Genomic DNA, 13,131 nt, shown 5'->3' with positions numbered 1-13,131 from the left:
GGTTAGTTCCTTTCACAAGTCTGTTGTTACTCACCTGAAGGCTCTAGCACTATACAGCACCACAACAGATGCTTTCAGTATGTTAATGTATCATTAACATAATGTATCATAAGCAAGAGTTGCTTATTATCTGCGCTCTTCATGTGAGAATTTCCATGTAGTTTACTTTGTTCTTTTCTATATGGCCTAGCAACCTATTCACCATTGGCTAGATTAAAGCCAGCAACAATACTCAAGTCAAGAAATGAGTCACATAAGCTTTTGATGACATAGCTGCTGAGCTTTAACATGCAGGTCCGGTTTTGGTATTCCAATCTGGCATTATACAACAAGAAAGGCGCAGATTTTTTATCTGAGGGTTATAGGGTGGACACATGTAAATGAAGTTCCTAATTGTTAGCAGATCAAATACTGAGTGACCTAATGCATTACCTTTGAAGCTTCAACAAGTTTGTCACAGGCTCCGCATCGATACAAGTTCTCATTTTCAAAGTACTCTTCTTCCACATACATGTTCCACAGGGCCTCCTCCAAGCCAGCTACACCTTTTACTGCCACTGTTAGGTCTAAGAAATCTTCCTACGCAGAAATACAACAAAAAAAAAGACAGTAAGTAGTGTAAATTTACAGTACATTAGAAAGATCCCATTTACTGTGGCAGATGTGAGCACTTATTTTGCTTTCATTGTTGATGGGACAGAATATGCACCTTACATTTTAATTATTTTTTAATCACAAAAAGAGCAGTAAAACAATGTAAAGATATGTTTTACTGTTGTTACCCCACTGTTCAGCTGTCTGCTCTCTACTATAGGCAACATTTGCAACACAGATCTAATAATGCCTTTTTTCCTTTTTCCTAGTGAGTCACTTTTTGATGTAGGTAGTTTAGCAAATGGCAGCCAAGATTTAGCAACAAAGTCATGTATAATTTTCGTGTGTTAGCAAGCCTGCAGTGCCCTAATCAATACACACTACCTAGATTCAAGAAGACTACTAGTGACACTTCAGAAAATTGTCTTTTTTTTTTTTGAGTTGGGAAAAAACATTTCAAGCATCTTCAAAAGACTGAACAGAAGCCTATCCTGGGAAATCCTCCGGCTTTACCTGTCTCTCACTGATATTCTTGCATTCTTTACAAACAATCTGGTTGACAACAGTTCCATGGTACAATCGATTAATAAGGTCGTGACCCGAAGTCCCCACAAGAGAAGTCTCCAAAGCACTGAACAGAATCCGATTTAATTCCTGCACATCGTGCTGCCTCATTTCCTGCATGATAAAAAATAAACTTGAAGAAATAAAAGTGCCATCTGCTATGCTTATTGCTTAAAAAACAACTTCCATTAAGTGTGGCAGAGAGCTGCCTCAATTGTTACCCATGTATTTACTACACCGAAAGAAAATTATTGCTACATTTTTAACTTGTGCTTTTTGTAGAAGCTATAAGTATGTAAAATATACCATACAAAAGACACTTTTACCTATGTAGATTTCCACTAAATTCTAAGCAGAGTTACACAGTAACATTTTAGGTAAAAATTTAAGTAAATAAAGGGCAAGCAACTTAGTTACTGCTGGAAAAAATGTTCCTATAAAAACAAAGGGAAACAAAGGAGAGCTACTGAAACTGTATCTAATGGAAGAATTTATTCTGTTGCTCACTGAGAACAATTAAGACATCCTTCCTGTGGAGGCACAATAGTATAAGACAACAGTTGACCTAATCAACTGCTATCTCCACAGCCTGAAATATTCTAAGAAAATTTTTCCATGTCAGACTTCAGTATCAATGATGGTGACACAGGTGCCCGTTCGTACCTCATTGCTGTTCCACCCAAAGCTCTCGGTAAGGTCTGTTGTAGACGCAGCCTGCTGGTCTAAGAGCAGAAGCTGAGCAAATAACCGTTGAAGTTGCAGTGGAATTATTCGAACCTAGAAATAAAGCAAAATATACCTAGTACATCAGAAAGTCTTCAAGCCAATCATTTTGATTTAAAAAGAAAACTAAAAAAAGTCTAAGAAGCCACAATTGTCTATGGCTTTTATAAGTCAGGTTACTTGACTCTCACCAAAACATCTGCCAACAGTGGTTACCAAAACTGTACAAGGCCTCACCTTACTCAATACAGTCATGGAATGTAAGGTTTGTGATAAAGCAAAACTGTGCAGGTTAAAATTAAGTCACCACCAAAGTACACAGTGACAACTTTATCTCCTATTTTTCATAATCCTAAAACTTAAGAACTTGTTACAAGGCATCAAGACATTGATTTATGAGCTACTCTTTGATCAGTAAAAATAAAAATTACAAAATGGGTAATGAGGTGGAAAGAGAGGGGTTAATGTCAACAAGCTTGATCAGCTGCCTATATTTATCTTTGATTCACAAAGATAAAATGTTTCTAAGCAACCAGCTTCAGCCCAAGAGCTGAAGAATGAAATTCTGTAGTCAGCATTAGTAAGCACTCTTAAAATAAATAATAAATTCCAGTCCCACAACATCTTGTGTATGGGTGGGCTGTTAAACCTTCAGAGCCTCAGTGCAGTCATCTAGTCTGCACACTTTTTTAATTGGTGAAAAATAAGTCATAGTATTGTAGCTTTAGTTACAGCATAGAAAGTACAAAGAAAAAATCATTGTATAAACTTTGGGATTGTTTTTGCTTTTCCTGAACACAAAAGAATCTCTACTATCAAATTCAGCAAAAACAAGCTCAACATCTTGCTTCTGAAGGAAAAGCTTACAGCACCTAAAGCTTACTTCTAGTGTGCAAAAAAAAGAGTATTGGCCAACCAAACTGTCTTCCAGTATCATCCTCATGAGAGATTTCAGAATATTGTTTCAATTCACATGAATCAATGCTCAGTGACTAATTACAGGAAAGTTTTAAATACCTTTGCGTCTGGTTTATTGATATCATCCAGAGTTCCAAGCTCTTCAGGTCCTAGAGAGAACAGTGCCTCTGTAATTGTAAAGAAAAATTCCTATTTAAGAATAAATGATGTCTTCTCTTGAGATGTTTTATCCTAAGTGTCAAGTATCATGTTTTTTCTTTTATCAGATTAAGACATTAAACAACATATCTGAACAACATTCATCATTCCTACTGGTTCAAGTACCCCTAAGCACAGAGGCATTTAAATGGCAAAATATACATTTTTTTCAAGAACTGTAGTGTCTGCATTAAAAATGAATAGCATGTTATGAACAACAATACCCTTTCTTATCTACACAAGCAGTAAATGGCTACCTCTAAGAAAATATAATACATATATTACTTATATTTTGCACAGAAGTGGCAATACTAATTTAAGAGATAAAACTCTGAGTATCCTTTAATAACTTATTTAAATTGAAGTGAAATAAACTGTTTGTGAAAACAATCTGTGTTTGTGGTGTTTCTTTAACAAATAATTAGAAATTCAAGTCACTGCAAGATATCAATTCCAACGTTACTTTAAGAAGATTTTGAACACAGTACCTCTAAATTCAGGTGTGAAAAGCAGTGTCTGCAGAAGGGAATTGAGGTAGCAGGTCCCACCTTGATTTTTGATACCGCTTAGGTTGGTGAAATCTCTGGGAGCTGGAGGCTCAGAATCTCTGGGCTTTGATTTCTTCCCTTTTCCACAATGATTGTTTGAAATAAAGGAAAAATCCTCTTCAAATAAGTCCCCAAACATTGTGAAGACAAAACAGTCCTATAAAAACACAAAATAATCAATTTAACAAACAAATGTAACTGAATCCACCCACTTCAAATCCTCAATGATGAACCTTTCAGTCCCAAATCAAGAAATTGCTTATACTATTTTCTTTCATATTCTGTTCACTTTAAAAAGGGAGCGTCAGATCCATGCAGAGATATGCACTAATGTGACAAAAAGGTTCAAGTAAAAGCATTTGTCTTCACACAGGTCTGAAAATACTTCTAACTAAAATCAAACTCATCACATTTTAATTTTGTATCAGCAGGAATATGCATACCAAAAAACAATAGGTCCTTCTCAACACCTGTAATTAACTAGTGTTCCACTTACCTGCAGGAAAGCTTAATAAGGCCCCCAAAATTTGTCAAAATGCCCGTGCTGGGTCTCAACAAATCCATCTATGCAAATAGTCTGTCTCTATTATTGGCTAGTTCAGGTGGGAAGAACTTAATAAACAAGTAAATACAGAGCAATATTTTACCAAAACATTTTCTTCACTTCCAGATATTGAAAGCCAGAAACTCAATGGCAACAAACTGGTGCTTCTTCTTTTTACCAGTCCAGTTCCATAGCCCTATGATCTTTTAGTACGTACCAAGATTCCCAACTAGCTCCTGTTTCCACCCCATAGTTCCATGTGGTATGTTGTAATACTTGTTTCAGAAGCAAATAAACAGTGAGCTATATTGAAGCAGTGAATAATCATTTCTGTGCCTACCTTCACCTTCTTTACCATATTCCACTCAGGTGTCACCTCCAGACAAAAGCCCCTACAGTGACATAATCATTCCTACAACTGAACCTCTCCCCATCTTCAGTTGATAAGGCCAACTTCCCCTGATGCCTTTACACTTTTTGACATGGGAGGACCACATCTGCATTCAATATTCAAGACGGGTGCAAACCATGGGTTTCTATACCTAAATTACAGTGTGCTATTTTGTTCTTCTTGTACAATGGCTGAGCATTGAGCTGCCTTTAAAGCAGTCTTTATCATCCCAAGGTTTCATCCCTGTACATTCGTTCCAAACCCTGCCACTACACAGTTTCCATAAATATGTGGGTGTACGTGATTGCTGTTTGTCTCTGCCCCATGATATGCATCTCTTTTGACTCACCTACAATTGATGCTGTCAGCTATGGTATCGTTCAGCAGCTTAAAGACTAGAAAATTTCACTACTGGGACTTGACTACACCACAATATACCAGCCAGCTTCACAAGAAAAATTAACCACCTGACTTCACTGTGGTTCCCTGTCAGTTTATATGCTGAACCCTACAAAACAGGCCCTAGAAAAGGCATGAAGTAACAACCCTCACTCCTCTCTATGAGGGTTCATCTTTCGTTTCTTATCATTTAGCTGATTATTTAATCAAGCAATAATGTTCTTCTTCTCCTGCATCAGCTTAATTTCTTCAGGAGCCATCAGTGGCAAACCTTGGTGTGCACCTTTTGAAAATCCAGTTGTGGTTTATGGCTTCTCATTCAACCAGCTGCTAGTTCCTCTGATACTGGCCAAAACTCTTTTTATTAAGTAGCATTACATAAAGCATTTTCAGTCCTTCTCACCGCAGGGCACCTTTTAAGCGAAAGGCTGTGCTCTGAGCAGCATGGAAACACTCACTATTTTTCTGTAACGCTTCTTCAGCACTTCACATGATACTTATACACTTCGGACCCACCACAGAATAAAACTATGCGGTTGGGTTCGGTAAGAAGGAGCTCTAATGGGGAAACAAACCCTTCTGCTCTCATCCCAACAGGTTTCTCTGCCCTGAGCACACCTCCAACACCTGGATCCCACCTCCCACGCTTCGGGACCTAACTGCCGAGCTTCCAGCTCCCTCCAGCCTCTCGCCCTTGGCTCGGCCGTGCTGCACGTTACGATTTAGGCACACAAACCCCCCAGAAATGCTTCTTTTCCTTACTTTCCTCGCCTCAACGCGCGCTCAAAGATGCCCCCGGCCACCGCCCCGCCGCCGCCGCCATATTTGTTGGGGCGCCGCGCGAGGCACGCCGGGAGGCGCGGCCTCGCCGCGAGGGCTGCTGGGGGTTGTAGTTCCCCCCCCCCCATGGCGGCCATGACGGGGTGCCCGCGTTAGTCAGGTGTTACCTTACACAGCCTTGAACCCGACAAAGTTTAACTCACAAACAAACCTTCCCCGGATCATTAAGCCAGCCGAGGGTGATAGGGGCGTGCTCTAAATGCTCGGAAGCTCTCCTGAGATACTGATTAACCTGTCCTGAGCTCGCCTCTGCACCCCCTGCCTTCCTTCCCCGTTAAGCACCCCCTGCAGTTCTCATTAAGCACCCCCTGCTTTCCTTCCTCATTAAGCACCCCCTGCCTTCTTTCCTCATTAAGCACCCCCTGCCTTCCCCATTAAGCGTGTGGCAAAGTTGGGACAACGCTCACCCTGCCACTGAAGGGGCCCGAGAGGAGCCCCAGGCTTCAGGACACCTTTGCTTACATGTACACCTCTCCAGCAAATTTGGGAGTGCCATTACCAAAGCATTTTCAAGAGAAAATGCTGTTTATTAAACTTCTTGTGCTCCAGAGGATCATTTTTAAGTGTATTTTGCATAAATGTAGAAGTAGTAACTTGTTCTAGTTATTACTCACCTTTTTTTTTTTTTTTTCTTACACTTTTACCTAAATTAAAGGTAAAACTCCCCCAGCTCTAAAGTCCAAAGATTTTGTTTTCTGTAAAGTTACCAAGTGCCTAAAAGAAAAATGCTTTCTGTCACTTACTCTGTAGCTTCGCTACACAAGGAAAGAAATCCAGATGTTGGTAAAGTTGGAAAAGAAAGTAAAAAGACTGACAGGAAAACCATGCAGAAAGCTCTACATAATTAACATCATTGCATTGACAGTGGTGTGGAAGGGAGAGAAATACTGCCTCTGCGTCTCAGTTGTGTTTCTAAGAGGACCCAAGGGAATGACGGGGATGCTTCAGGCTGGGTGTCACAAAAAAGAACCGGACCCAGAGTGTGGTTGGGCACTTGGACAGGCTCCCCAGCGATTTGGTCATGGCACCAAGCTGCCGCAGTTCAAGAGGCATTTGAACAATGCTCTCAGGGTCTGATTTTGGATGGTGGTGTGTGGAGCCAGGAGTTGGACTCAATGATCCTCGTGGGTCCCTTCAAACACGGGATATTCTATGGACCTGTGGTTCTAAATATCCTATGTTTCATTAGTTTTCTACGTCACAGTGCCATTTAGGCATCTAATTGTTTAGGCGCTTGATAGCTCCAAATCTCTGCTTCAGATGCCAGCTCAGCCCTTCTCAACATCTCTTGGTGTTACTGTATGCCATAGGAGGGATGCTCCGTTTCCTGCTAGCTGAAAAATTGTGATTCATCTGCCCTTTCCTCTTATCCTGAGGTTCTCCTGTTCTGTCTTCAAATAAATTCTGTGAACATCTGTGACTCCAACTGTGATGAAATGTGTTGAAGCTGTTTTCATTTGTTACTGTGTTATTGGAGTTGTTCTCACCAGACTCGCCTTCCTTGGCCCTGTCTAAGTGGTAAGACAAGACACAAGAGTGATAAAGAGGGAAGCCTTAAGAAATCTGATTAGGACGTCGAGGAGCTAGTTCTCTATTAAATGCTGAAGAACTCCAATGACTCAGCATGGGAAAGGGTCACTCACTACATTTGGCTTTACAAGCAATTAAAGGAAAAAAAAAAAAAAAAGGCAACAACAGTTCTCATCCATAGCTGAGCCCAGATCAAAGCAGTAAATCATTAACTAGAAGATAATGACAAAGCAGCACAACTCAGCAGATAAATCCATCCGCTTCCTCAAAAAGCATCTTCGAGCTACAGCCTGAAGAAGAAGACGCTTTCGCAGTCACTGCTCTGACCACAGGAAGATGACTTTTCGGCTCTGCTATCTGCTTGCTGCCTCAATTTTTATCCTCCTCATTCCTGGCCTCTCCGAAGGAGGCAAACTGCTGGTGGTGCCCATGGATGGAAGCCACTGGCTGAGCATGAAGCAGCTAGTTCTCAAGCTCATGGACAGAGGACATGAAGTGGTGGTGCTTATACCAGAAATAAGCTGGCAGATGGGAAAGGGACAATCATACACTGTGAAAACATACCCAGTGGATTACACATTAGAAGACCTGGATAAGTCCTTTGCAGAGTATTTGTCTGTTCACCTGAGTAACCAGCCTTTCCCAATGAATGTTCTGACACTCTACAACATCTCAAAACACACTTTTGGAATGTTCCTTTCTCAGTGCAAGAACATTTTCAGAAGCACAGAAATAATGCAGTACTTGAATCAAAGTGACTTTGATGCTCTCCTAACAGACCCTATTGCTTTGTGTGGAGCAACACTTGCTAATTACCTTTCTCTTCCATTTGTGTTCTTCATGAGAGGATTTCCTTGCAGTCTACACTATGATGCACCACAGTGCCCAAGCCCTCTGTCGTATGTCCCAAGACTGTTTACATTCAACTCAGACAACATGACCTTTTTCCAGAGAGTGGAAAATGCATTGATTGCACTCCTGGAGCTTGTGTACTGTAATGCTTTCTATGAAGAAGGATTAAAGCTTTCCTCTCAAATTCTTCAAAGAGACATATCCCTATTAGACCTGCTGAACGGTGCTTCCATTTGGCTACTGAGATACGACTTTGTGTTTGAGTATGTCAGACCGGTGATGCCCAATATGGTCTTCATTGGAGGTGTAAACTGTGCTCCGGGCAAACCACTGCCTAAGGTATGTTCTTTTTCTCCAAATCATACATTTTCCAAAGAAATGTAATTACATGGCTTATGGGCTTTTGTGCTCTTGAATTTATTTATTTATTTGTTTGTTTGTTTATTTTATATATTTATTTATCTGGTAGTGATTTCATACATCTGGTTTCTGGCAGTTGCTTTCCATGGGCTGAAATGGCTTTATCCTGATGGAGGCAGATGACTGTTATTTGAATTAGTAAAGATTTTCTGACAAGTCCAACAAAAAATGGACTTCATCAGCCAGCTACCGTCCTCAGTGAATATTTATTTTATTCTTCAGTCTGATGCAATTTTGGTTTCACTTTCATGAATTCTGGCATATATTTCTTTTATCTGACTAAAACTCCAAAGACCACGCATTGAGAGTCTTTTGTTGTTCCTGTTGTCATTAATTCTAGGCTCAGCAAAGTCAGTTAATTTGCTTTCGTTGTATTTTCATAACATACGGTTTCCTAGCTGGAAGTCTATGTTATTTCTGTTTGTAGATCATGGTGAAACATAAATCTCAAGCTGAAACTGAAAGAATTATTCCAAAATAGCAGATTTTGTGAAACACAAACGCAAAATCAGAGACATTTTTATTAAGTGTTTCTTGACATTTATAAGAACTGTTCTGTGGGATTTGTAAAGCTAATCTAGAAAGTTAAAAACAATTAATAGCACCAGACATTTATTTCCAGGCACATATTACATTCCTGTGAAATTACTTCCTCACTTCTGAATTGTGGTCACACAATATCACTACATGATTGCACTACAGTATCTTTGAGTTGATTTTTTTTCTCTTTTTTTCCTTCTTTTATATTCTCTGATGGGCTTACACAGACTCCCCCAAACCGCTCCTAGGCAAATAAAAAATAAGCTGACTGCATACATTCTCTAGTGTTAAACTCGAGGGAGTGGCACTTAGTAGTTTTAGATTTAAGAGGTACCATGGCACGTTCTTTCTGATTGCGTGACATTAGTCTTCTATTTGTTTTTATAGCCTGAAGGTCTCAGAGCTGCAAACACGTTGTAGCTTGCTGCTTTCCAAAGGGGTAGAACCATCCTGGCTTTATTTTATACCTGCCGTCTCCTGTCCTCATACTGATGTTTGTTATTGAGTGGAAATCATATGTTCTACATCTTTAAAAACCTTGTGTATTCCTCCTAACTTCACTCTGACTTTTCTGCCTACATTTCTACAGAAGAATCGCTCCTATTTCACTCGGAACTGCCCAGCAGCAAGGCCATAAAGTAGGGAAGTGTAAATATGCAAAGGGAGTCACATGGGTGAAAAAAATCTGCCTATCCATACACAGTTGTAAACTCGAGGTTAATCATCTTTGTTCATAAATACAGTCATGATAAAAATAGGTGGCTCTCTGAAACCTGGTATCCCATTGCTCAACAGATAGGAAAACAAAAGGTTAGAATGACTAGGAAAGAAAGGGAAAAAAAAAAAAAAAAAAAAAAAAAAAAAAAAAAAAAAGAGAAAAACTCTCCGAGCTACTCAATAAGTCCATGGCATACTTTCATTCTGAATATTGTCTGACCCCTCATCTCCAAGGAAATATGGTAGAACTGCAAAAGTACAGAAGAAGGTGAGAGGGCCGGTAAAAGGTTTGAGCAAGATCTATTTTGTGATCGAAAAAAACAGATCTATAGAACAAAGGTCTCAGAAATTGTGAATGACATGGGCAAGATGTGTGAAGAATGATTGTTCTATGTTTCCTGTCAGGCAATAACTACGGGATGCTTGGAAAAATCAGGTATTGATTTAATGGCTTCAGAGAGAAGACAGGAAGGTGATTTTTCCTCTCATGTATTTCTCCCAAGCTTTGAAATGCCTTGACAGTGGCCATTATAGATGGAAAAAAAAAAGTTACAGGAGTTCAACAAGGGAATAGACAAGTTCATGAAAACAAACAAACAAACAAACAAACAAAAAACCACACCATAGAGATATGTAATATAAAGATGGAAACAAAGACAATATAAACAATATTCAATGGCAGCAATACAGTTTGTTTCAAGAGCTCCCTGAGCCACTTATTGCTGGTGGCTGCGAGGCTGCTCTGCACGCAGATTATCGCTGCTTTCTTACAGCATTCCTCAGCATTACTTGATGTCCGGTGTCAGGATGACAACTCATTTTGTATGCCAAATTGAGATCCAAGATGAGATTTGGAAATCATTTACGTGGTTAAGCAATAAGCTCAGCAGTGTGCCCAGAGGTCTTATGATAACTACTAATTATAATGAAACCAACCCTGTGAATGATTGACTTTGGGTGATAAGACCTGCTCCCGAACTTCCCTTCTTGAAGAGTTTTCTTTGGGATTTTCTTTGGGGTTGCATACAGACCTAGAAGACATTAGTTGTCTTATTTCTTCATTGGCTTGCTACGCAGGTGCTTTTTATGACATTCCCTGAGCTTTCAGATCAGTGGGATTCTTCTAGTACTGTCTAAGGTGAAAGCCACTGGCTTAGCATGAGTCCAGTATTGGAAAAGCTCAGGCAGAATGGGCACAAAATGCTTGCTGATGATCTACAAACCACTAGGTAGACGACATGCTGGAAATATATCCAGTGCTTTACACAAGAGAAGAGCTGGACAGGTGAACTTCTGTAAGGCTCTGCGGCAACAACCTGTCCCACTTGATGTTGTGGCAGTCAGTAACAGCTCAGTGCAACACTGCCAGGGTGATATTTCCTCCCTGCAGGAGTCTGTTCAGTAAGAAGGAAATGACAGTGTCCTATTCACGGTGGCTTTAATGCTCTCTTTTGATGCTCCTGTGTGGAGCGAGAGTTGCTAATTGTGCTTTACTCCTATCCGTGCTGTCTGGGAGAGGATCTCCAAGTGGTTCACACCAGGAAACAGCTCTAGGAATCATTCTGCAGGTTCTGATGGGCTGCAGCTGTAATTACCTGGGTTTTGTGCAGGAGAATCATTAGATGCATAGGCCTGTGCATCCAAGAGAAGGGTGGTGGTGCTTGGCCAGGCATTGTCACGTTGTCCTTTAGCAAATCCAAGCATTTGTAGTTCTATCAGGCTGGCACAGTGACAGCCACAGGCTTAGACCTGCCTGTAGGTGGCCCGACATGAACTCCCTGAGCTAGGAGGCTGCTTATCTAGCCATGAGGTGAGCAGGCAGGGCTGTTTAGGATTACAACACTCACAAGTTTACTGCATCTGCAGGCAGCCTCTTTGTGGCTGGAGATGTGTGGCAGCAGACAATGCAAGCATCCAGCCACAGGGCAGTGCCACTCACAGCTCCCTTGCTTCCTTTTGGCCCTCTCTCAGGTTTTCCCCTCTGTCCTGCTGTACCTTAATAACCACCTGTAGGATAGTGACACGGATCCCCTGTTTCCCTGGCATTTTTTTTTTTTTTTGATCACTCTGAAATACATTTTATCCTCTGTAGGTCAAAAATGCATTTTCTATTTCAATGTCAGATGTGGAAGTGTGTCTATAAAGAAGCAAAGTGACAAGAAAGGACAGGCTGGCACTGAAGGCTTCTGATGAGTAAAGCACTCCTGTGGTGCAGCTTTCTTTTCTCAGTCAGCGGAGTAGTGGCTCCAAATGAGGTTTCTTTTCTTAGAAGAGCAGCTTAAGCCACAGACCTTTCTATTGCAACACTTCCCATAGCTTTCCACAGGCAGAAATATCTGGTATTGACACCCAGTTCCAGAAGAGGGCTCCTTCGTGCCACATCTGACACTGCCTGACTCAGTACCTGTTCAGGAGCTCAAGGCATTGCTGAGGAGCTCAAGTTTTCACAGAACTGGGCAAATGTGTCATATGCAGCACAGAGCTGGGAATGAAATCCCCAAATCCCTGACCCTCCTGAGCCATAAACATCATCCTGAAATACTCTCATCTAAGGCGGAGTGGTAGAGCCTTTCCTCCCTCAACTCCTGACCACAAGACTATGCCTGGGGGAACACGAACTGCATTTATTCATTGACTAAGATAACTGGCTGCCTCAGGCTGTGTTTCCTCTTGTCTTGCAATTTGCATTGCCATCTGTTTCAGTATCAATTACATATTCATTAACAGACGCATAAATCCAGTTGCCAAGTCCCAATGTCATGCAGGTTTAATACAAGGCTTGCAGAAAACAGGCCTGGTATCTCAACTGGGCAGAGGTCCTATGCCAGCATCATATTGACTCCTGAAGTACCTCAAGGTTGTTGTGATAAGTGTTCCCTCATTAGGGAGACCAGAAATGAACTCGCACTGTGTGTCAAGAGACACTTTGATGAATATCTTATTCATAACCAAAGCAAATGCGAAGCTGCTTTTTTTCTTTTTTAGGCAGTTCACAAAGTTTGTGTAAATTGATCAAAGCTCAGAGATGTAAGCTATAGCAACCTTTCAAAAAAGTTTCTAGCTTTTTAACCCAAACCACTAAACACTTATTTAAACAACTGGTCAACTTAAAATAGTAAAATAAACTGATTCAAGAAGATACATGTAGTTGCTCCAGTAAAGCAGGAGTAGAACTGAACAAAGGCACTGTGTTTTGTCCCTCCAGCAAAGGGGTTAAGAAAACAGGCCCTGCTCTGAAACCCTCTTGCCAGAGCCAGCAGCATCTGAGAAGCTCTGATAAGGAGACATTTCCAACTGGTCCTTTGAAATATGCAACTGAAGTGGAATTCAAAGACTTTGGCAAAAAGTCAAAG

The 13,131-nt window shown here is 40.7% G+C and overlaps 1 protein-coding gene across 2 annotated transcripts in view; it reads right to left on the bottom strand.

The window, feature by feature from the left end:
* USP40 (ubiquitin specific peptidase 40) overlaps positions 1 to 5,697 on the bottom strand; it is a 32,874-nt gene extending 27,177 nt beyond the window's left edge. Inside the window, exons 1-6 of one of the 2 annotated variants that reach the window (XM_032190416.1) lie at positions 5,642 to 5,697; positions 3,486 to 3,702; positions 2,899 to 2,966; positions 1,822 to 1,935; positions 1,108 to 1,272; positions 433 to 579 (exon numbers count right to left, since the gene is read on the bottom strand). In XM_032190416.1, the coding sequence (XP_032046307.1) occupies positions 433 to 579; positions 1,108 to 1,272; positions 1,822 to 1,935; positions 2,899 to 2,966; positions 3,486 to 3,684 (693 nt within the window). In that variant the 5' untranslated portion in view covers positions 3,685 to 3,702; positions 5,642 to 5,697. Of the gene's footprint in view, positions 1 to 432; positions 580 to 1,107; positions 1,273 to 1,821; positions 1,936 to 2,898; positions 2,967 to 3,485; positions 3,703 to 4,429; positions 4,504 to 5,641 lie in introns of those variants that run through there. The other variant, XM_032190415.1, reaches the window with a different exon arrangement.
* Positions 5,698 to 13,131: the final 7,434 nt, after the last annotated feature.

Source organism: Aythya fuligula, chromosome 6 (assembly GCF_009819795.1).
Source record: "Aythya fuligula isolate bAytFul2 chromosome 6, bAytFul2.pri, whole genome shotgun sequence".
NCBI lineage: Eukaryota > Metazoa > Chordata > Aves > Anseriformes > Anatidae > Aythya > Aythya fuligula.
This window is presented reverse-complemented; position numbering and strand designations above follow the sequence as displayed.